Source organism: Myxocyprinus asiaticus, chromosome 28 (genome assembly GCF_019703515.2).
Source record: "Myxocyprinus asiaticus isolate MX2 ecotype Aquarium Trade chromosome 28, UBuf_Myxa_2, whole genome shotgun sequence".
Classification (NCBI taxonomy): Eukaryota; Metazoa; Chordata; class Actinopteri; order Cypriniformes; family Catostomidae; genus Myxocyprinus; species Myxocyprinus asiaticus.
In genome coordinates, this window is record NC_059371.1 from 20,465,801 (window position 1) to 20,489,644 (window position 23,844).

Sequence of the window (23,844 nt, forward strand, 5' to 3'; positions counted from 1 at the left end):
TCTAACAAACTGTTTAGCGACCACTCCTTGCAAGTCCTGCTGAGGATAGCTTCCAAATAATCTTCACGGGGAAAGAACGAGAATGAAGAAGAGATCTGTGGCAGTGTCTTTTATAGGGCGGTGGGGCTCCCTTATCACTGCTGTGATTGGTCTGTCGGCTGACAGACGTAGTGTCATTACTTCCAGTGTCTGATATTCCTGAGGCAAATCCCATAGTGAGATGCTGAACGAATGTTAGAAAGAGAACTCTGCAGTCAGGTTACTACATAAAGTAAAGTGGAAAGCCTTCCCAGAAGAGTGAAAGTTGATATTGCAGCACAGGGGGAATTGATACGGATGGTGTATAAATGGTGTCCACAAACCTTTGGCCACATTGTGTCATAAAAGTGATCCATATCACTTGTGCACTATATTCCATGTCTTCTGAACCCATAAGACAGCTTTGTGTGAGGAACAGATTGAGTTACAGATAAGTTATGTTTTTCTGTACCATTCAGATTCAGGACATGGTTGCCATCCGTCACACGGCCAGCAATGAGCAGCAACGCACCACCATGATCCTGCTGTGTGAAGACGGCAGCCTGCGCATCTACATGGCCAACGTGGAGAACACATCCTATTGGCTCCAGCCATCCCTGCAGCCCAGCAGTGTGATCAGTATCATGAAACCTGTTCGCAAACGCAAGACAGCCACTGCCAGTGAGTCACACCTAATTTATTTTAATTCATCACTTGTTGTTTTGAGTTGATTGTGGGATATATGAAATTAATGTGCCTCTTTGTGTTTTCCCTCATCTTATCAGCCACACGCACATCCAGTCAGGTCAACTTCCCCGTGGACTTTTTTGAACACAATCAACAGCTGACGGAGGTGGAATTTGGAGGCAACGACCTGCTACAAGTCTACAACGGCCAACAGATCAAACACCGACTGAACTCTACAGGGATGTATGTGGCCAACACCAAGGTCAGAAAAAATGCAGCCATAACATAATTTACAAATTATTAGAGAGCATGGTTTACTGAAACATTTCAGCCTCTTTTTTTTCCTACCTTTTTGAGACATTTGTGTTCGTTCTTGCCAACAGCCTGGAGGTTTTACAGTGGAAGTAGTGAATAACAACAACTCGATGGTGATGACTGGAATGAGGGTACAGGTGGGCACTCAAGCCATTGAGCGAGCTCCCTCCTACATCGAGATCTTTGGACGCACCATGCAGTTGAACCTGACGCGCTCCCGCTGGTTTGACTTTCCCTTCATACGTGAGGAAGCCCTGCAGGCTGACAAGAAGCTCTCCATTTTCAGTAAGAGTAATTTTTAAATATTGGTTATGTTCAGATAGCATACTACCATGCTGTGTGTACTACTACTGCACTATGCTACATGTAGATTGTGCATAATATCCAAATATTCTATATTTTAAAATAAGTAACTAAGTAAGCTGGTGTATATTTTGTGTTGTATTTCAGTTGGTGCTTCAGTTGATCCAGCTGGCGTCACCATGTTGGACTCCATAAAAATCTACGGCAAAACCAAAGAGCAGTTTGGCTGGCCGGATGAGCCCCCAGAGGACTTCCCTTCAGCTGCAGTCAACAATGTGTGCAGCCCCAACCTCAACCAGGGCAACGGCACTGGAGAAAGTGATGTCACCAGCCCCACTGCAACCAGTGGTACTGTACTGGAGAGGTACACCTGTCTCTTAACCCTGTGTGCTCTTCTATTCTTCAACCTATTACTTGATAAGTTTTGTCAAATTTTTTGTCTCGTATGTCTTTGTCTTCATTTCACTATTTATTCACTACATTAAATGTGTATTGTAACAAGACTGTGTCATTGTAGTAATTGATGTCAATTAATGTAATTGAAAAGAAGATCAGAGGAGTGAGGAGGAAGGGGGTGGTGCGTGAGGTGTCAATGCATGGCTGCCATCATAATGACCTCATGCTTGCATGCTTACGTTTTCTGTGTTGACATACAAATCATTTTTATACGTTTCTTTTCTGTGATCCTCACACATTTTTCTTTTTCTTTGCTCCCTAAAACAATAAAAAAAGTTGTGAAACTGAGTCCTTATCAGCCTTGGACCGGTTAGTAACCGCCCTTTCTCTGCTTGTGTGCATGGTGGTTTGCTCGTGCGTGTGTACGTGTATGTGCGAGAGACAGCAGTCACTTAGCTTGCTCTGGTGTAGAACATGCAGGACATATTACAGCTTTTATTAAAAATTATTAATCACATAGGTGTTTTTCTTAAGTTTTTAATGTTTGATACTGTTTTATGTATTATTAATGGCAATGCTTTGAGAATGGTGTAGAATTGAAATGTTTTGTTATGGACTTATGTTATTTTTAATATACTATGCATTGTTTTCTCGATCTAACTGTTGTCTGATCTGTAGGTTGGTGGTCAGCTCATTAGAAGCTCTAGAGAGCTGCTTTGCTGTGGGTTCCCCCAGTGAAAAGGTAAGTAAAAGCTTGTACTCTCCGTGATGGGGATTTCAGAGGTGCTGGTGCTTGGGTACCAAGTCAATATGTAAATTAAATAATTGTATGGTGTTTTTAGTATCATTAGTCTCAATTCGGTTCACAGTTCAAGTTAAAAATCTTATGGTGAATCCATAGTAGGATTTGGAAAGTGCCAACTTATTAACATCTGCCTTCCAGCAAATCATGAAGGCCTACTGGTCGAACATGAATTAATTTCAAACATGACATCAAAAGTTAAAGGTATGTAATTAAAATTAAAGCCAAGCATTCACCATTGTAGGATTTTTACATTTTTGAGAAATTCTAATCCCAAGCACAACAGGAAAACATGATGAGCAGTAGTATATTCCAGGTTCAATACAAGTTAAGCTCAATTGACAGCAGTTGTGGCATAATATTGATTACCACAAAAAATGAATTTGGACTTGTTCCTCCTCTTTCTTTAAAATTAAAAAAAAATAAATAAATAAATAAATCACTCTAGTTGTACAGTGGAAGTCAATGGGGCCAATCTGTAAACATTAAAACACTCACTGTTTCAAAATTGTAGCCCCAAGACGTATGCTTGTTAACATGATTTTAGTGTGCTAAAATCATTTACTAACCGTTTCTATGTAAAGTTATATCCAATTTTACAACTTCGTTGACATGACGACTTGGTTTCATAAACCCTTAAAACAAAAACGACCGTAAAAATGGCAATAACTTCACAACTCAAAAAAAAAGTTTTAACAGAATAATTAATTTAAGTGCTTTTATAAAATTATAAGCTTCACATTTCTGCATTTTTAAACCCTCCAATATCTGGCCCCATTCACTTCCATTGTGAGTGCCTCACTGCAACCCTGATTTTTGCTCTTCTTTTTTTCTTTTTTTTAATACATTTTTTGTGGTAATCAACATTATGCCACAAATGCTGTCGGTTGAGCTTGTATTGATCCCGGAATATTCCTTTAATTAGTTATTATTCATACTTTGTAAATAAAGGGAAAGGAGTGTGTTAAATGTCATTTCAGTTTGAGCTTTGGTATCGAAATTGGTGTCAAGATAATCAAATTTCACTTGTATTGGGATTGACTACTATAGGATCAAAATGTTGGTATTGTGACAACCCTACTTTGTCCTGTTGTAAGAATCATTATCATACATGCAACAAACTTTCTTTCTTTTTAGTCTATAAAAAGTGTTTGTTTTGGGTTAAATTTACATGACTTTTTCCCTCACTAAAATTGATAGGAAAAAAATAAAGCTGCAGCTCTAGAGTTGGCCACCCTCCTCCTGTCCATCCCTACTCCTGCTGGAGTACAGCAGCAGACCAAAGGTCTCCTGGCAAGCCTGCACACCAGCCGCACAGCCTACCACAACCACAAGGTACACATACAATCCAATGCTGCTTATCATGTCCGAAACTGTGCTAAACATAAACCCTTTTAGTTTCTAACTGGTGCTGAATGTGTGAGCAGGATCAGTCTTTGCTGAGCAATGCAGTGCAGTGTCTGAACAGCTGCAGTAAAGAAGGGAGGGAGCTGGACCCCGATGTGTTCCAGAGGCTGGTGATCACAGCCCGCTCCATCGCCATCATGAGACCCAACAACCTTGTGCACTTCACTGAGTCCAGGCTTTCTTTATCAGACACTGGTATGCTCAGTGCTTTTAGGCTTTGCAAATAGATGTTATGATCTATTTCTACACAGTGGTTCCCTATCACTTGTATACTTCATTTTATTGCATTGTATGTGCTTTTGTTTAGATGTAGGTGATGATGGGAAGGAAGGGCTGAAACAAGCTGATACTGAGAGCTGTAGCTTCATCATGCAGCTGGTCACTAACTTCTGGAAGCTTCATGCTCTAAAACCCAAGAATGCTTTTCTTGCACCTGCCTGTTTGCCAGGTACACAGCCACGACTCAGAATTCTTTTATATAAGCTGCATTAGTACTTCATGCATTGATTCTTTCAAGAAACTGACAATTTTCTTGTATCTCTTAAGGTCTAACCCACATTGAAGCCACAGTCAATGCACTGGTAGATATCATTCATGGCTACTGCACCTGTGAGCTGGACTACATCAATGTGGCATCCAAAATCTACATGCAGATGCTACTCTGCCCTGTACGTGTCCTTTTGTCTTTGATTGCATATAAAAAGAAAATCTATTTCTTGCAGTGTCTTTACAAAAATTAGGGTTATGCTAATACTTTTTACATCTGTTTTCTACAGGACACCTCTGTGAGCTTTGCTTGTAAACAGGCTCTAATTAGAGTTTTGAGACCCAGAAACAAACGCAGACACGTGACCCTGCCTTCTCCACCACGCTCAAACACACCCATGGGTATGAGCAGCGACTTTCAGCATTTAGCTTAATGACTGAAAGCATACCCTGTGTGCATAATCACATAAATAGGGTTCATGCTTTAGTCTAGAAAACGATGCATTCTGAGTCGCTGTGCTTTGATGTTCTAGGAGATAAAGATGACGATGATGATGATGATGCTGATGAGAAGATGCAGCCCTCCAACATGACTGGAGGGGAAGGTGGCAGACAGGAAAGTCAAGAGCAAAGCGAGGTGGACCATGGAGACTTTGAGATGGTGGTGAGTTTCGCCCAAGGAGCAACCGCTTTCTAGCTTCCTGCTGGAATGTTAATAGGGTAATCATAGCCTAATGTTTAAGGATCTTGGCTGCTAATGCAGGGCTTGAAGATTTAGTTCCAAGTAGCTGTTACCCAGGGGCACTTTCACTGTATTTGGTGTGTTGTATAAATTGTATATAATGCATCTTAATCAAACGCAGTGGAGGTTGTTCCTTGGTTTACTGTGTCTAAAGAAGGCGGTTGTTATGTAATCCCCTTCTCTCTCTCTTTATTTGATGTGCAGTCTGAGTCCATAGTTCTGGAGACAGCAGAGAATGTAAACAATGGGAATCCCTCTCCTCTAGAAGCTCTGCTGGCTGGGGCAGAGGGCTTCCCACCCATGCTGGACATCCCCCCAGATGCTGATGATGAGACCATGGTGGAACTCGCTATTGCTCTCAGTCTGCAACAAGACCAACAAGGTTACTATTTCTTCTTAATGTCATGCAACATGAATGTTATAAACAAATCCAAAAACATTATATTACTAAAATGGGGGTTATGTGGCTTCAGTGCATGGCAGGTCTTTGATGTAAATGTTTGTTGATTCTGCAGGCAGCAGCAGCAGTGCTCTGGGTCTGCAGAGTCTGGGTCTGTCAGGTCAGGCCCCCAGCTCCTCATCTCTGGATGCAGGGACCCTATCAGACACCACTGCATCAGGTAACTGCACCCATCTCTCCACAGTATATTCTTTCTGTCATTACTGCATGCGCATGTGGTTGTCATCCACCTCTTAAGCAATGTTCTAACCAGGCATGATGCAACAACTTGGGCAGGGTTCCCTGGGTCAAGGAAAACCTGGGAATATTAGGGAATATACAATATTGTATATTATAGACTTGTAAAAGTAATGGAAATGAACAAAAATATGTAAAAGTAATGGAAATTACAATAAGGAATGCTATAGATTTTATTTAGTACCAGTAATTATATCTGTATTTCATTGGCTAGAATTTGCTCTTTGTGAGTGCAGACTAAAAATATATTTTCAAAAATCCTAATCCAGTAATCATGAACGACTGAATAATTCATGGAAATTCATTGGTCAGAAGGTGTGGGAACCCTGTTTGGAGCGTTAAATAATATATCACAGAAAGCAAAATGCTGTTAAAGGCAACTAAATCAATGCCGGAATATATAATTTAGAATATTAGATTATATTTGGTGTTTAATATACAGTACATTTAATGCAGCTTTGGTTTTTGGACCAAAGAGATTTCACTGGGGATGGGACTACTCAAGTTGGCATAACAAAAATAAAAACCAAGCGATGTCTTGTTGCAGTCACTGTTGATTAGCACAAAAACTCATGCATGGAAGACATTTATGCTTGATGCTTTGTGCCTGGTTAGAAAATGGTGTTTGAGTACCCAACATTTCTTCAGCCATCCAGTCATTTGATTGAATTTTCCTCCCTCAACCATCCTGCACCATAAATTCTTTGTCTTTGTCTCTTTCAATCACAATAATTTTCAACGTTTTTCTTTGTATATGTATGTTTGTATGCACCATTAGAAACCCCCCTTAGCAAAGCCTGCTGTTTTTTTCCTGTAACAGCTCTGGTTATGCTTTCAGCCCCAGCCTCGGATGACGAGGGGAGCACAGCGGCTACAGACGGCTCCACGCTGCGCACCTCTCCTGCCGAGCACGGGGGCAGCGTGGGCTCTGAGAGCGGAGGCAGTGCCATCGATTCGGTTGCCGGAGAACACAATGGTAAGACACATGCCGATCTTAATGTTTGTCTTCACTTAAAACCATTTACTTCCCAAAAGATCATATTTAAATGTTTGGGGTGGTTTGTTTTATAGAGTTTTCTATGACTTTTGCTTCAGTGTCTGGCCGCAGCAGTGCTTATGGGGACACAGCTGTTGAAGGTCACCCTGCTGGTCCAGGAAGCGTTAGCTCTAGCACAGGAGCCATCAGCACCACCACAGCCCAGCATGAAGGAGATGGATCTGAGGGAGAGGGGGAGACAGAGGGGGACATTCACACCAGTAACAGGTCTGTCTACATGAGGAGCAAAAATCTCCTATTATGCTATAATGAAGCAGAATAAGATAGTTTGACAATGTAGGCCAACCCAGAAGGCTAATTTACAACTCTAAAGGCTATCAACATGCGACTTTGTAATGAGTTGCTACATAAGGACTCTTAATTTACACGTCATTTGTTTAATTGACGATGAATGACATGGATTTAAGCGGACAAACTTTGTAGTCCTTATGTAGCAATATGTTTTTAAAGCACACAACTGTTTCAAAATTCACGTTGAGGTACGACTGTGTGTAATTTGTTGTCGAACAAAATGAGAAAGTACCTAGGTCAAATAATGTTAACCACAGACCTTGCTGCACTCATAAATCGAAAATAATTGTAAAAACCCATATGAAGTTTCAGAGGGAATTTCCATGGCTTGAAATAATAATTATCTTCTTGATTTTAGGACTTCAAACTAAACAGCTCTAGACTGTGTGGCATTAAAATGTTTCTGTGCAGAGACTGCTCCTCTCCTTGCAAATAACTCTCTATCTGTCTCACTCTGTGTGTCTTTCTCCTCTCTCCAGGTTGCACATGGTGCGTCTGATGCTCTTGGAGCGTCTCCTGCAGCACCTGTCTCAGCTCCACACTGTGGGTGGAGTTCAGGCCATCCCCTACATGCAGGTCGTCCTCATGCTGACCACAGATCTGGACGGAGAGGACGAGAAGGACAAGGGAGCACTGGACGACCTGCTGGCGCAGCTCATTGCAGAACTCTGCATGCACAAGAAGGTAAGAGCACACCAGCAACAACTTTTTTTATTTATTTTTTATTGATGTTCTTTATAACTTGACATGGCATCTAAAAATGCTTTTGTGCGAGATGCTAAAAAACAGCAATATCAATGATCAAAAACTTCTGTGTAGCACATATTTACATAGAAAAACAATTAAAAACAATGCATATGGACGCAAAAACGCTTTCAGTGTGGGCAGCCCTGAACACGCTAATCTATATTTGCATTAGTGACAGACTAATTAGTAGTGCTGTCAGTCAATCATGATTTTTCCAAGTTAATCACTATTAATCACAGATTTTAGTGCTGAAATATGACTATATATATATATATATGTATATATATATATATATAAAGCAAGAAAAGAAACGTCCTCTCACTTTCAACTGCTTTTATTTTCATCAAACTTAACATGTGTAAATATTTGTGTGAACATAAAAAGATTCAACCAAGACATAAACTGAACAAGTTTCACAGACATGTGACTAACAGAAATGGAATAATGTGTCCCTAAACAAAGGGGGGGTCAATCAAAAGTAACAGTCAGTATCTGGTGTGGCCACCAGCTGCATTAAGTGCTGCAGAGCATCTCCTCCTCATGGACTGCACCAGATTTGCCAGTTCTTGCTGTGAGATGTTACCCCACTCTTCCACCAAGGCACTTGCAAGTTCACGGACATTCCTAGCCCTCACCCTCTGATCCAACAAGTCCCAGATGTGCTCAATGGGATTGAGATCCGGGCTCTTTGCTGGCCATGGCAGAACACTGACATTCCTGTCTTGCAGGAAATCACGCACAGAACAAGCGGTATGGCTGGTGGCATTGTCATGCTGGAGGGTCATGTCAGGATGAGTCTGCAGGAAGGGTACCACATGAGGGAGGAGGATGGTCTTCCCTGTAATGCACAGCGTTGAGATTGCATGCAGTGACAACAAGCTCAGTCCGATGATGCTGTGACACACCGCCCCAGACCATGACAGACCCTCCACCTCCAAATCGATCCTGCTCCAGAGTACAGGCCACGGTGTAACGCTCATTCCTTCGATGATAAACGTGAGTCCGACCATCACCCCTGATGAGACAAAACCACAACTTGTCAATGAAGAGCACTTTTTGCCAGTCATGTCTGGTCCAGCGAAGGTGGGTTTGTGCCCATAGGCGACGTTGTTGCTGGTGATGTCTGGTAAGGACCTGCCTTACAACAGGCCTACAAGCCCTCAGTCCAGCCTCTCACAGCCTATTGTGGACAGTCTGAGCACTGATGGAGGGATTGTTCATTCCTGGTGTAACTCGGACAGTTGTTGTTGCCATCTTGTACCTGTCCCGCAGGTGTGATATTCGGATGTACCGGTCCTGTGCAGGTGTTGTTACATGTGGTCTGCCTCTGCAAGGATTATCAGCTGTCCTTCCTGTCTCCCTGTAGCACTGTCTTAGGCGTCTCACAGTACGGACATTGCAATTTATTGCCCTGGCCACATCTGCAGTCCTCATGCCTCCATGCAGCATGCTTAAGGCACATTCACGCAGATGAGCAGGGACCCTGGGCATCTTTCTTCTGGTGTTTTTCAGAGTCAGTAGAAAGGTCTCTTTAGTGTCCTAAGTTTTTATAACTGTGACCTTAATTGCCTACCATCTGTAAGCTGTTAGTGTCTTAATGACTGTTCCACAGGTGCATGTTCATTAATTGTTTATGGTTCATTGAACAAGCATGGAAAACATTTTTTAAACCCTTTACAATAAAGATCTGTTATTTGGATTTTTACAAAATTCTTTAAAATATGTGTCCTGAAAAAGGGACATTTCTTTTTTTGCTGAGTTTATATACTTATTTGGCATTTAGTTCCTTATTAGAAAGAAAACTATCTATAACAATAATGTTTTCTTAAAATTTTGCAAACATAGCATTTCACAGTATAATGATAGAAAAGCACTAAAATAGCACCATTTCAAGTAAAATTAAATGTTTCCCAAAGTATAAGTAGGAGTTGACTAATTGAAATATCTAGTCCCTGTAGTTTGCATTTTCATTTTAATGGGCATTGAATCTCTTCACAATATTAATCATCTGGCAGACTGTGGCTATTCACTTTTTTGCCACAGCACTTGTAAAGCTGCATTCATATGAATTGCACAACTTTGAACTCTGGATGAAAAGTGCTGCAGAGAATGTCTTGTTCTTTTAGCGCTGGCACTGCAGACGTAATGAAACTTAATCCGAATTGTCCATATCTAATGTCAGTTTTTTAAATGCATTAATTGTAAAGCGTTAAACATTTTATTTTTTTTGACAGCTCTACTAATTTGTGATTATTAGTGGTTGAGCAATAAATCGGCCGACTTTTTTTATTTATCGAATCGGCCGATAAATGTTCCCGTTTGGCCAATTTGTTTCTTGAGGGCGCTGAAAATCGCCTGCTTGCATGTGAAGCCCCTGAGACATGTAAACAACCAGGCACGGTTTGTTTTCTTGTTACGTGTCATCATGTTACTTCAATAATAGACCGGTGTGCAACAGTCTCATTTAAACTGTTCGCATTTCAGAGCCGCAGTAGACGCGTTTGAGCTCAGTGTTAAAGTGCTTGCCTGTTTCATTCTCCCTCTCTCATCAACAGTTCTCTGTAACTTTTAACTGTCTTGTCTAATGATAAAAAGGCAAATATCCATAAAACTAATATCACATGCCTCTGCAAATATGCGCAGATCTAGTTTAAACAGATGTAATAAACCAACCTCGTACAACTTCAGATCCAGCATCCTGTGGAGTGCTCATAAATCTTCCTCTGAAGCACTATTCTAACAGTCTCTCCTCAACAGTTCCCTGTCACTTTTCTAATGATAAAAGGCAAATATAAATAAAACTTCTATTATATATAGTCGGCAGATATCTCATTTAAAAATATGTGATTCACGAACCTCACAAAAATCCAGTGTTTTCTTCCCGTCAAGCGCTCATCTAATATCTTCCTCCGAAGCGCATATTCTATCAGCCAGAATCAAAACTTCAGGATCAAAAGTTCCTCTGATTCACAAATCATGACAATAATCCAAGCAGGCGATCCAGGCCATTTAAACTGTCAAGAGATTGAGGCTCGCATTCGTGCGACCAATGTCTTTCTATCAAGTCAGTCCACTGTCGGCCATGTTTGGAACGCTCTTGGGAGACTATTTCCAGTCATGAAAGTGCAGCCCCTATCTACTTGAATGGAGAAAGACCAAAATCTCCAAAATTGTTGGTCAAGATTACGATCAAAGAACATATTTCAAATCAGCCGTAAAATCTGTCAACACAGGTATCATAAATGGTGCTTCTTTACCTCAGATTAGCTAAAAAAAAAGAAAAAGCAATTTTCCTAGCTTTCATAGCTAATGCGCATGTACGTTCTCGAGTTGATTTGACAGGCAATGTCTGTATCTAAAAGGTGATTGGCTCTTTTACCTGTAAGGCGAGACTTAATGTCTACATCCGTTGACCGCTGGCTGCAGTTGGGCATTCTAATTTTTCCCATTCGTTTTAATAGAAGTGGCCCATCTCTGCTAAATGCAACTTCAATGTAAAAGCGCTTCACGTGTGCTATGAGTAAATGTCTTATTCACTATGTATTGTATGTACAATTGGTTTGATTCTGTATTTTTTGAGTAAATGCAATTGCTAACGTGGGCATGCCATCTATGGTTGCTGGACTATTGTGTGTCCTGTTATTTCCGCCTTCCTAATATATGAACAGTTTCTTCATGTGCAAATAAATAACTAAAATTTGATGACTAAACAGAAATCAGAAGAAACTAAATGGTAGACAGCAAAATACAATATTATTTTTTACAAAGTTAAAGTTTTGTGAAATTGAGTAAATATAGTGCTAAGAGTTTATTATTTTATTTTTTTGCAATTTTATTTTTGTTATTTACTATATTAAATTGTGTTATATATTGGCATTGTATCGGCCACCCTGCTCTCTGGATATCGGCATCGGCCATTAAAAAAACCCATATCGGTCGACCACTAATTTGAGAATCTTATGTTTGTCTTCCAGGATGTTTCAAAGAAGAATGAGCGAAGTTCCATTAACGAAGTGCACCTGGTCATCATGAGACTTCTCAGTGTCTTCATGTCTCGTACCAAGTCTGGCTCAAAATCCTCCTCTGAGGTAACCATCACTTACATTTGCTTATTCATCTAAAATATTGTTTACATTCTACTACCAGGTTTTAGTTCCCAGAGCGACAAGCGTGAAAACTGTTAAGTAATCTAATTTCGGCTCTGTCGTCTCAATTTTCTTGCCAGTCGTCTTCTCTCATCTCCAACGCAACAGCCACTGCTCTGCTCAGCATGGGAGCGATAGACTACTGCTTGCATGTGCTCAAATCCCTGCTGGAGTTCTGGAAGACCCAACAGGGTGAGGAGGAGCCAACAGCCACCAGTCAGCTCCTCAAACCCCACACCTCCTCCTCTCCCCCAGATATGAGCCCCTTCTTCCTGCGCCAGTATGTCAAGGTATTGGCCCATGCATTAAAAAGCCTCCTGTTACCCAACCGTTATGTTAGATGAGATATTGTCTTTAAATCGTTTGTGTGTGTGTTCTTCAGGGCCATGCTGCTGATGTGTTTGAAGCTTACTCTCAGCTCCTCACTGAGATGGTCCTGCGGCTGCCATACCAAATCAAGAAAATTGCAGATGCAAACCCCCGTATCCCACCGCCAATCTTTGATCACTCCTGGTTCTATTTCCTGTCAGAGGTAATGCATATGCTTCATTTTTTGCCATCAGTACTATGATGATGAAATCAATACAATGATTTACAGGGATCATAACAGAGTAATTTAACTATTTTTTTGTTCCAATCCACTTAATTCTGGAACAGTAAAAATTCCTTTAATGGGCCTTTTAGTACTTGGAAAAAGAGTTCTTTCCAGCCCCCCTTCCCACGGATTATTGATCCTTACTATTTTACAAAACTACTGGACAAAAACAATACCACTGTTTGGTAATTTTTTTAAATATTATTATTTAAATATTTTTTTAAAGTACCTTTTATGTCAACAAAATTAGGTTCTGAACATTTATCTTCAAATACGTTGTCATATGAAGAACAAGTCACATACATATAACACTGTAAAAGTTCTCAGTTTATTTCGAATTGGACATGATTAAAATTATGACTTGTGGTTCATTAAGTTCAGAACGGCTCCAACTGAATCAGTGAGTGAGTGAGACTGATTCAAACTGACGGCTCATGAGTTCGAGACTGATTGATTGTTTTTGACCAATTGTTAATTTTGCTTGCACAGTGAGAATAAACACAATAGAAAGACATGTTGTCTGTTTAATGTCTTGTATTATTTCACGACAGCTATTTTTACTCATCACATTTAATTCAGACTAAAACATAATTTCTTCTGCTGTGGCACTGTAGATACAGTAGCCCCTCTGAATAGCTGAAGAATTGTAAATGGAACCAAACTTCATGACAATCATTAGGTTCCAGTATAAAAAAAGAAAAAAAAGAATTGAAACCAGTTCTGAATAAAACTCAGTTCTATGTTCCCAACCCTAGTGATTTATCAATTATTTATCACAAATGCATCATCTTCCATTATCTTCTTCTAGTATTTGATGATCCAGCAGACGCCATTTGTGAGGCGGCAGGTGAGGAAGCTGCTGCTCTTCATTTGCGGCTCCAAAGAGAAATACCGTCAACTCCGAGACCTGCACACACTCGACTCCCACGTGCGTGGCATCAAGAAACTTCTGGAGGAGCAGGGCATCTTCCTGAGGGGAGGAATCGTCACAGCAACATCAGGCTCTGCTCTACAGTATGACACACTCATTAGTTTGGTAAGTAACAGGCCCGTTTAAAGCCTTACTCTTCATTTGAATCAGTTTTTAATCTTTCTGTTTTACTTTTACACAGATGGAGCATCTTAAAGCATGTGCTGAAATCGCCACACAGAGAACAATCAACTGGCAAAAGTTCTGCATGAAGGAAGACTGTGAGTTTACACAAATGAGATAATGTATTTAATAGGGATAGGCATTTTAAAGTTTTAGTGTTTTTACAAGTCAGATAGTTAGAACTCAAGCACATCTCAAGTATTAAGTATTTTGTCCAACTTGTGACGTCACTGTTGCATTTCTTGTCACAGTGGTACTAATTGAGTCGTCTCTTTCTTTGTGCATAGCGGTGCTGTACTTCCTGCTGCAGGTGAGTTTCCTGGTAGATGAGGGGGTTTCTCCAGTCCTGCTGCAGCTGCTGTCCTGTGCTCTTTGTGGCAGTAAAGTCATGGCTGCCTCCTCTGGAGCCTCTGGTGGAGGTTCAGGAACCTCTCAGCCCACTCAGAGCAAATCCTCCAGCAAGAAGAGCAAGAAAGAGGACAAGGAAAAAGACAAAGAAGGTAAGACTGTGGCTGTGTTGAAGAGTGAAAAACAGCAGTTTCATGACACTTTCCTGAATGTTTTCATGGTGTTGACTGCAGGAGAGGGAGCTGGAAGTCAGGAAGATCAGCTCTGTACAGCTCTGGTCAGTCAGCTGAACAAATTTGCAGATAAAGAGACGCTTATTCAGTTCCTGCGTTGCTTCCTGCTTGAGTCCAACTCTTCATCTGTGCGCTGGCAAGCCCACTGCCTCACCCTGCATATCTACAGGTGGGTAGTTGACATGAAATACTTTAGTTGACATGTCCTGTGGTCTGGCATGTTGTGCTCCATAAAAAAAAAAAACTATTTTAAACAAATTTTTTCTAATTCTCAACCAGTTAAGGCAAAGAGGTTATTATAAATGTTAAAAAGAAAAAAAAAAGAAATGGTGACTAGTTACAGCAGTTAAAATATACACTTTCTCTTATATATTTATATGTTGATGTTGATTAAACAAGAACTTTATAGGACATGCTATGTGTCAACTATGTCTTCTCAAGTAGAGCATATTCCATAAGCACACTACTTCACGTCTAGTGCTTTGAGCATAATCCAAAAGTCCAGAGTATTATATCAGTTATTTTTCTTTTCCCATTTCACTAATTCATACTGAATGGTTTACCTTTCAGGAACTCAAACAAGTCCCAGCAGGACTTACTGCTGGACCTAATGTGGGCCATCTGGCCAGAGCTTCCTGCTTACGGACGCAAAGCTGCTCAGTTTGTGGACCTGCTCGGATACTTCTCCCTCAAAACACCTCAGACAGAAAAGAAGGTACTCTCACAATGCCTTGTCAGAACTTTTACTCAGGAGCCATAATTAGATACTGGCATGATTGCTAGCAGCATAGAAACTTCAAATATGAGGATAAAATGTTATCTTTTATGGACATATAGTAGGTCTAGGGATGCACCAATCGATGGACCAGCGATTGGTATCGGCTGATTTTCACTTCGTAGGGCTCAGTCGGTGGTCTCATTTTTTGTCTGGTCGCATAAGCCGACCACCCAAATCTCAAAAGATGCCCGGCACTTTTAAGCATCACTGTCATGCCGTCACGGGAGTGTGGGGAATATTGGCAGAATGTTGTAAGACAAATAACTTGTTTCGGCAGTTCTGTTTCATTTCCACTAACCGCCAGAAACAGTGTTAAGTACTAGTGGATTATCGCTGCCCCAGCCAGATAGTTCGAAAGAATATACTAACAAAGTCAAGTGGTGACGTGAGCTGAGCCCTGGGGAGTTATATGCCTTAGTAACTCCATCAGGGTGGGCCATGCTCTGGAAATAGAGCAACATGTCATGACTTTGGTGGTGTCACCTGACAAGTGTCTACGGGGTAATGTGCAATGCCCTACTGCACAATGTGGTCGCATGGATTCACTGCTGAAAAAGGTGTATGGGTCTGCTGCCTACATAACCCTGTGCAGAAAATACAGTCTGCCAGTTATTCCTCGTTTCCACCAGTACGTTGGAGCCAGCAAAGATTGATCCCTCTAGTTCCCCTTGCAAATGGCTCTTCTGGTGATGGGCCATGTGACCTGCGAGCTGGGTACTCTTACTGCTACGCTCTTGGCAGCCCACTGCTGAGTGTGGCTTGCCCAGGAGAGAGTGCCTGGGGATTGTAAGAAGGCTATGAGGGACATCCCAGTCCTTCCTAGGCACCACTTCAGGCCTTATGTCCCGGAACTGCTGGAAAAGTGGGTGAAATTGTCCGATGCCACTCACCATCTGACACGGGTGCAGCACAATCCTACTTTTAAGGCTGCGTTGCAGATGGCTCCGCACAGTATGTGTGACGTAAATTTAGTCATAATCCAGTCCGCGTGCCAGCTAGATTTTCTCGACTCACGGATGCGGTCTTCGTCTGTGCACATAGTCAGCACATGCGCTGGCCATTGACTCTGCTAAAAGAGTATCACAAAGAAGTTGTAATGGACGTGTCAAACGCATTCGTATTCGCTCATGATCAGAAAAGTATACTCACAAAGGCAACGCGGTCGACCAGGTGCGAGCCGATCCGGAACACGCAAAAAGTATACCTGAGCCTTTAGGATGCAAGCATCTTAAGCTTGCCATCACTACGCGACGCCACATCAACGCTTCTGCCAACAACCCACTTCTCAGCCACAGGCCCCCAGAGGTCCTGTGCTGTTGAAGATGTTTGAGACTTTTGACCACCTCATCGACAGTGGCCCAGGGGACCACACCAGCGCACCAGAAGCATTTGCGATCGCTGGACACCTGTTCAGTCCACAGACCATATCAATCTGCTGGAGCTGCGTGCAGTGTACATGGCCCTAAGGTATTTCTTACCAGCCCCAGCAGGTCTCCATGTCCTTGCTCACACCATAAATGTGCACAGACAGGCACGCCGCTTCTCACGCTCTGCATCAGTTCGGTGTCGTGCTCACGGGTTAAATAATGTGACCGTTTGGACCATTTATTCAAAATATACTGTCCTAGTGACTAACACTGTCACGCTCTGTTATATCCTACCTCCCTGCCCATCAGCTCATCTCATGTTTCTGTCTGTCTGAAAAGCCTCCACCAACTAGAAGCCAAAGTGCAGGATGGAAGGATGTTATATACTTAAGTTAATCAGGTCTGAGAGAACACAAAATTTAATGTAACCAAATGCTACAATGTAGCTAATCATAATATTAATAAAAATAAAATCTGGAAAAATAGCCTTGATGATAAATACAATATTATTAATTGATCCAATCATAATTTTACATTAACCACTTTTAGTGAATGAATCATATCTCTAATTTTCATTGTGACATTTTTATTTTTGCATTGTTTTATTCAATTGGCATGAAGGAGTTGCTAAGTTTTTTTTTTAAAGGGATAGTTGATCCAAAAATGAAAATTCTCTCATCATTTACTCACCCTCATGTCATCCCAGATGTGTATGACTGTCTTTCTTCAGCAGAACACAAAAGAAGATTTTTAGAATATAAAATAGAATATTATAATTAGAATATGATATCTCAGCTCTGTAGGTCCAAACAATGCAAGCGAATGGTGATCAGACCTTTTGTAGCTCCAAAAATCACAAAGGAAACATAAACATAATCCATATGACTCCAGTGGTTAAATCCATGTCTTCAGAAGCAATATAATAGGTGTGGGTGAAAAACAGCTCAATATTTAGTGTCCTTTTTTACTCTAAATCTCCACTTAAACTTTCACTTCCAGATGTGAAAGTGAAACTAAACAGGCACCACATGTGACTTTCAGATGTAAAAGTGAAAGTGGAGATTTAGAGTTAAAAAAAAAAAAAGTTTTTGGACTTTCTCCTCCACATCTATTATATCGCTTTTGAAGATACAGATTTAACAACTGGGGCCATGGATTTATTTTATGCTTCCTTATTTGATTTTTGGAGCTACAAAGGTCTGATAACTACAGAACTGAGATATTCTCCTAAAAATCTTCATTTGTGTTCTGGTGAAGAAAGTAAGACACATCTGGGATGGCATGAGGGTGAGTAAATGATGAGAGAATTTTCATTTTTGGGTGAACTATCCCTTTAAGCTCCTCATTCCAAATCTGGAGAAATGCTGTCATCTCCTCTCTGCATTAGTTTTGTAGGCTATGTTAATTTAATAGCCAAAATAGTTGGAAATATATGAATGACAAAAACCTTTTTTTTTTTCCTGTAACATTGCACATATGCAATGTACAGATCATGCAGTTTTGTAAATTGAAACATGCCATTTTTCAAATTGAATTAATTGCTTAAATTATAACATAAAAGGATGACACAGTAATTTTATAAGGTTAGAGTTGAAAAAAAATTGTACCTGTAAAGGTAAAAAATGCCCCTGGAAATTATATTTCCTTTTGGGGGGACTGGGTAACTCAACGAGTCTTGACGCTCTCTACCACCCCTGGAGTTGCGAGTTCGAATCCAGGGTGTGCTGAGTGATTCCAGCCAGGTCTCCTAAGCAACCAAATTGGCCCGGTTGCTAGGGAGGGTAGAGTCACATGGGGTAACCTCCTCGTGGTCACGACTAGTGGTTCTTGCTCTCAATGGGGCGTGTGGTAAGTTGTGCGTGGATCGCGGAGAGTAGCATGAGCCTCCACATGTGGAGTCTCCACGGTGTCATGCACAGCGAGCCACGTGATAAGATTCGTGGATTAACTGTCTTAGAAGCGGAGGCAACTGAGACTTGTCCTCCGCCACCTGGATTGAGGTGAGTAACCACGCCACCACGTGGACCTACTAAGTAGTGGGAATTGGGCATTCCAAATTGGGAGAAAAGGGGATAAATAAAAACTTTTTAAAGAAAAAAAAAAAATATATATATATATATATATATATATATATATATATATATATATATATATATATATATATATATATATATATATATATATATATATTTCCTTTTAATGGAAAAGTTATTTTCTGACCCTGGGTCCATCTGACCTATACAGGAATTGAGAAAAGTAGCCCCCCACGAGATTTAGGTGAGTTTGTTGTAGTATTTTAGTGTTACGAGTTGTATCCCCCCCCCTCCCATTTTCAGAAATGAATTTCAGGCCCTGTTTTGTGAATATTTTGTTTAAGGTTATTTTTAAAAAACTAATTTTAAAAAGGAAAATTGTTTTGTTTGTTTATTTGATTATCATTTAACCAACCTACAGTATTTTCTCAGCAAAAACAAGGCAACAACTGCTGTAATACCAACAGGAAAATTTACTTAACAGTGACATTGAGCAGAAAGCTTATATATAACCAGTTATGACAGAGCTCCTGATAAAAGGTTAATGATTGGGATCAGTGTTGGCTGATCAGATGACAAAAAATTCGGTAACTGTAGCTGCAAAAATCCTGATCAGAGCATCCCTAAGTAGGTCTATGTTTTTGTTTTGCTTTGTTTTTTAAAGGTGAGTTTTTGCATTGCATTGACTTAATTGTTCTACATTCCCAGCTGAAGGAATACTCTCAGAAGGCTGTAGAAATCCTTAGAGCACAGAACCACATCCTGACCAATCATCCCAATTCAAACATATACAAGTAAGTGTTCCCAACATGCTCTCATCACACTAAGATATCAATCAGCAAGTTTTCATCTCAAAGGTTAAAAACTTGCATTTTTTCCTCTTGTGTTGTCTCAGCACCCTGTCTGGACTGGTGGAGTTTGATGGGTTTTACTTGGAAAGCGATCCCTGCCTAGTGTGCAACAATCCTGAAGTGCCCTTCTCTGTGAGTGATCATGGAATGTCAATCAGAAAATACTTATTAATGCTTGTCTTAGTTGTTATGGTTTTCAGTGTTGGCCTACATTATTCCCCGTGCTATTAGAACATCAAACTGTCATCTATCAAAGTGGACACCCGTTACACTACAACTCAGCAAGTGGTGAAGCTAATTGGCAGCCACACTATTAGCAAAGTCACTGTGAAGATCGGCGATCTCAAGAGAACCAAGATGGTTCGCACAATCAACCTCTACTATAATAACAGGACCGTACAGGCCATAGTTGAGCTGAAAAATAAGTGAGTATACTTTTACTAGACTCTTAAAATAAAATGTAATCTTTTATTAAAATTGGAAACAAGAAGTTCCAATTTTCTTTTATTGTTTTTTTCTTAGACCTGCTCGCTGGCACAAAGCTAAGAAGGTGCAGTTGACCCCTGGACAAACTGAAGTGAAGATTGATCTTCCTCTACCCATCGTGGCCTCCAATCTGATGATTGAATTCTCAGATTTTTATGAGAACTACCAGGCTTCTACAGAGACCCTGCAGTGCCCTCGCTGCAGCGCATCTGTTCCTGCCAACCCAGGAGTGTGTGGCAACTGTGGAGAGAACGTCTATCAGTGCCACAAGTGCAGGTAAACCAGAAATAATTTACAAAGACCTAAGAAACAAACATAGAATTGCCATTTTGTTGAAATTGCGGGTTTAACGGACTTTTGATTTCCAGATCCATTAATTATGATGAGAAGGACCCGTTCCTGTGCAATGCCTGTGGTTTCTGTAAATATGCCCGCTTTGACTTCATGCTGTATGCAAAACCCTGCTGTGCTGTAGATCCCATAGAAAATGAAGAAGACAGGAAAAAGGTCATATTATATTTAATAACAATAAAAATGTCTTATTATACAATGTCTATTTTGGGACCCAATTTGGGATTCCAGAAAGACTTTGGGTTGTAATTTGGGAATATTGTCTAAATTGGAATTATTTAATTGGGACTCAATGTGAATTTATAAAGGACTCGTGGGTAACCGTGTACAGTAATCTTGTAAAACTATGATAGTTAACAAACACTTTCTCACTGTGCGAGTCCCCTTACCAAAACTTTTTTAAATGTGTTTAGGCTGTGACCAACATCAACACTCTGTTGGACAAGGCTGACCGTGTTTACCACCAGCTCATGGGCCACCGGCCACAACTAGAGAGTCTGCTGTCCAAAGTGAATGAGGCTGCACCTGAGAAACCACAGGTCATTTACTGTCAGCTAATGTCCTGTCAGACAAAATTTAGGACGGATCTATGCCCACAAAGAGCTCTAAGATTAAGTACCTAATAAACTGATGGTGAACTTTTGGAAAGTTCTATTTAAGGCACCACTAAATTCTGGTATTTGAATAGTGGTCATATAATCCTCAGAAATGGTGTTATTAAACACACAGTGCCTATTTTGGGTGTGGCATTCATGTTTTCATGGTTCATCTCAGGATGATACGGGAGCAGGAAGCGGGTTGGGCACCTCCACTGCCAGCGTCAACCGGTATATTCAGCAGCTGGCTCAGGAGTACAGCGGAGACTGTAAAACTTCTTTTGATGAGCTCTCCAAAATCATCCAGGTTAAAGGACAACATCTCAGTGTACAAGCATTCATTTTGATTCCCAATTACTATTGTAGTGTTTCTGAATTTCTGGTTTGATTCCTTATTCAGAAAGTGCTTGCATCTCGTAAAGAGCTGCTGGAGTATGACCTGCAGCAGCGAGAAGCAGCTACCAAATCATCCCGCACCTCCACCCAGCCCACCTTCACAGCCAGCCAGTATCGAGCCCTGTCTGTGCTGGGCTGCGGACACACGTCCTCAACCAAGTGTTACGGCTGTGCGTCTGCAGTTACGGGGCACTGCATAACTCTTCTGCGTGCACTGGTGACCAACACTGCTATCAGGCAGATCCTGGTACTGCAGGGTCTCATCCGAGAGCTGTTTGAGTACAACCTGCGCCGCGGCACTGGAGCCATGAGGGAGGAAGTCCGCCAGCTCGTCTGTTTGCTCACCAGGTATATTTGCACACAAACAAACATGAATAGCTACTGGCAGTGTTACTACAGCTGGAGGTATCTGGGAATTTTAAGATAGTGTTATTGAGGCCTGGGAAATGTAATAAAATCTTTAAGTCAAGGAAATTTATATTTATGATGTGCTTTAAAGTATTTTACCAGCTAAATATTACTCTTGGGTAAAGTCAAACTTGCTTGTAAACCATAGTGTTATGAGCTGTGAGCGAATTGTTCTTTTGAGTCTGTATTTCCCAATGAATCAGTCTCGGGAAACTGGTTCACAAATAGATCTGAATGATTAATTAGCGAATCAGTCAGAATTTGAAAGAGTTTTCAAAAATACTTATCCACTGATCACAAAAAAACTGGAAAGGCCATGAAAATGTAATTGGTCAAAAAATGTGGGTTTCGATTTCTAGGCTTTACTCTGTCTCCTATATTTAGAGCAGACTGTATTAGTTGCATGAACTTCTTTTGTGTCAATGTTTTTTTTAGAGATCATCCAGAGGCAACTCAGCAGATGAATGACCTCATTATTGCCAAGGTGTCAGCTGCCTTGAAAGGACACTGGGCCAACCCTGATCTGGTACTTAACCATACTTCTTACATAGTAGCTTTTAAAGATTTGTTTGACACATTTTGTAGATCTGTACACATTATTGTAGCTGTTAAGTACTCATAATTGTGGTCTCCTCTCTTCCAGGTTAGTAGTTTGCAGTATGAGATGCTACTTCTCACAGACTCTATTGCTAAGGAGGGAGGGTGCTGGGAGCTCAGACTCCGCTGTGGTGAGTTCTGCTGTGTATTAGTCTAGAGTGTACACATTGTTGTGTCCTTCAATGTCTCTTTAATGAAAATAAATGATTAAGAAGTTACCACAGCAATATAACCATTCTCCGTTCATTTTCAGCCCTGAGTTTGTTCTTGATGGCGGTGAATATTAAGACTCCTGTGGTGGTGGAGAACATTACACTGATGTGCCTGAGGATTCTGCAGAAACTCATCAAACCCCCTGCCCCAACCAGCAAGAAAAACAAGGTACTACGGACTCAATCGCAGTACTGATGGACCTGTATATTATTGTACTGATTATGATGAATTAATTTACTGCATTTACTTGACTCACTTTCTGATATTTTCTTTCTATCAGGATGCTGCTGTTGAATCCTTGACTACAGTCAAGCCATATAACAATGAGATTCACGCACAGGCCCAGCTCTGGCTCAAAAAAGACCCCAAGGCATCATATGAAGCCTGGAAAAAGTGCCTTCCTGCTAGATGTAAATATTCAAATTCTATTTTCAAAAACTTTACCTGTTTGTGTTCAATCTCTCTTACTTGTGTATTGGAATTTTGTACTATTGTTTTTCATAGGTCAGGAGACTGTTTCTAAGCCCTTGAACAAGGCTGAGATCAGGAGGCAGTACCTGATGGAGAAGTATGTATGGAAGTGGAAGCAGTTCATGAAGACCAGATCGGAGGGGCTGTTCCCTCGCCTTCTCAAACTGGGCCACAACAACTGGCTGAGACAGGTACTTATTGTCTCTGTTACTGCCTCTCATGTCTCTGGAGTATACAATCCCAAGTTCTATTGTAATGTGCTTTAATATTATCTGTCCCCTCTCATAGGTGCTCTTCACCCCAGCCACACAGGCAGCAAGGCAGGCAGCCTGCACCATCGTTGAAGCTCTAACAACAATCCCCAGCCGCAAGCAGCAAGTTCTGGACCTTCTAACAAGGTGCATATCACTAAAAAAGAGACACATCAATACTGATAAGATATTTCCACATCAGACTTGAGCAAGTCAGTGATTTAGGAGCCATTGTAACTGGACTGAAATTCTTGTGTGTTCTGCAGTTATCTGGATGAGCTGAGCATTGCAGGAGAGTGTGCTGCCGAGTACCTGGCTCTGTACCAGAAGCTCATTAAACCTGCTCACTGGAAGGTTTACCTGGCTGCCCGTGGTGTCCTGCCATACATCGGCAACCTCATCACTAAGGTACTGTTAGAAACAGTACATTTCATAGTCTTTAGTATGGATGAGATGTCATTTCCATTAGCCTGCACTCACTTTTGTGTCTTTTTATTTCAGGAAATTGCTCATCTCCTTGCCCTTGAAGAAGCAACACTGAGCACAGATTTACAGCAAGGATATGCCCTCAAGAGCCTAACAGGTGAATAAATTTAAGTTTTTATGATCAAGATTAGGTTTACTTCCAATAATGCAGTGAAAACACAATTTCTCAAGAACTTCCTGAGAGTTTGCAGCTTGTTT

The 23,844-nt window shown here is 40.9% G+C and overlaps 1 protein-coding gene across 13 annotated transcripts in view; it reads left to right on the forward strand.

Moving 5' to 3' along the window:
* The window catches only part of ubr4 (ubiquitin protein ligase E3 component n-recognin 4), an 81,169-nt gene that overhangs the window by 46,612 nt on the left and 10,713 nt on the right, over positions 1-23,844 (forward strand). For 6 of the 13 annotated variants that reach the window (XM_051660857.1, XM_051660865.1, XM_051660859.1 and 3 more), the window contains 41 exons: positions 498-699; positions 804-967; positions 1,089-1,305; positions 1,471-1,687; positions 2,056-2,088; positions 2,398-2,461; positions 3,722-3,856; positions 3,949-4,123; positions 4,236-4,376; positions 4,475-4,596; positions 4,705-4,816; positions 4,948-5,078; positions 5,361-5,538; positions 5,672-5,776; positions 6,674-6,829; positions 6,949-7,117; positions 7,681-7,885; positions 11,923-12,036; positions 12,174-12,383; positions 12,476-12,625; positions 13,497-13,724; positions 13,801-13,879; positions 14,069-14,281; positions 14,363-14,531; positions 14,933-15,077; positions 19,249-19,334; positions 19,436-19,523; positions 19,623-19,816; positions 19,914-20,153; positions 20,246-20,384; positions 20,642-20,767; positions 21,003-21,131; positions 21,225-21,568; positions 22,064-22,154; positions 22,272-22,356; positions 22,479-22,606; positions 22,719-22,848; positions 22,943-23,100; positions 23,198-23,307; positions 23,427-23,568; positions 23,662-23,743. In XM_051660857.1, the coding sequence (XP_051516817.1) occupies positions 498-699; positions 804-967; positions 1,089-1,305; positions 1,471-1,687; positions 2,056-2,088; positions 2,398-2,461; positions 3,722-3,856; positions 3,949-4,123; positions 4,236-4,376; positions 4,475-4,596; positions 4,705-4,816; positions 4,948-5,078; positions 5,361-5,538; positions 5,672-5,776; positions 6,674-6,829; positions 6,949-7,117; positions 7,681-7,885; positions 11,923-12,036; positions 12,174-12,383; positions 12,476-12,625; positions 13,497-13,724; positions 13,801-13,879; positions 14,069-14,281; positions 14,363-14,531; positions 14,933-15,077; positions 19,249-19,334; positions 19,436-19,523; positions 19,623-19,816; positions 19,914-20,153; positions 20,246-20,384; positions 20,642-20,767; positions 21,003-21,131; positions 21,225-21,568; positions 22,064-22,154; positions 22,272-22,356; positions 22,479-22,606; positions 22,719-22,848; positions 22,943-23,100; positions 23,198-23,307; positions 23,427-23,568; positions 23,662-23,743 (6,106 nt within the window). The remainder of the gene's footprint in view (positions 1-497; positions 700-803; positions 968-1,088; positions 1,306-1,470; positions 1,688-2,055; positions 2,089-2,397; positions 2,462-3,721; positions 3,857-3,948; positions 4,124-4,235; positions 4,377-4,474; positions 4,597-4,704; positions 4,817-4,947; positions 5,079-5,360; positions 5,539-5,671; positions 5,777-6,673; positions 6,830-6,948; positions 7,118-7,680; positions 7,886-11,922; positions 12,037-12,173; positions 12,384-12,475; positions 12,626-13,496; positions 13,725-13,800; positions 13,880-14,068; positions 14,282-14,362; positions 14,532-14,932; positions 15,078-19,248; positions 19,335-19,435; positions 19,524-19,622; positions 19,817-19,913; positions 20,154-20,245; positions 20,385-20,641; positions 20,768-21,002; positions 21,132-21,224; positions 21,569-22,063; positions 22,155-22,271; positions 22,357-22,478; positions 22,607-22,718; positions 22,849-22,942; positions 23,101-23,197; positions 23,308-23,426; positions 23,569-23,661; positions 23,744-23,844) is intronic. The other 7 variants (XM_051660860.1, XM_051660861.1, XM_051660868.1 and 4 more) reach the window with 4 other exon arrangements.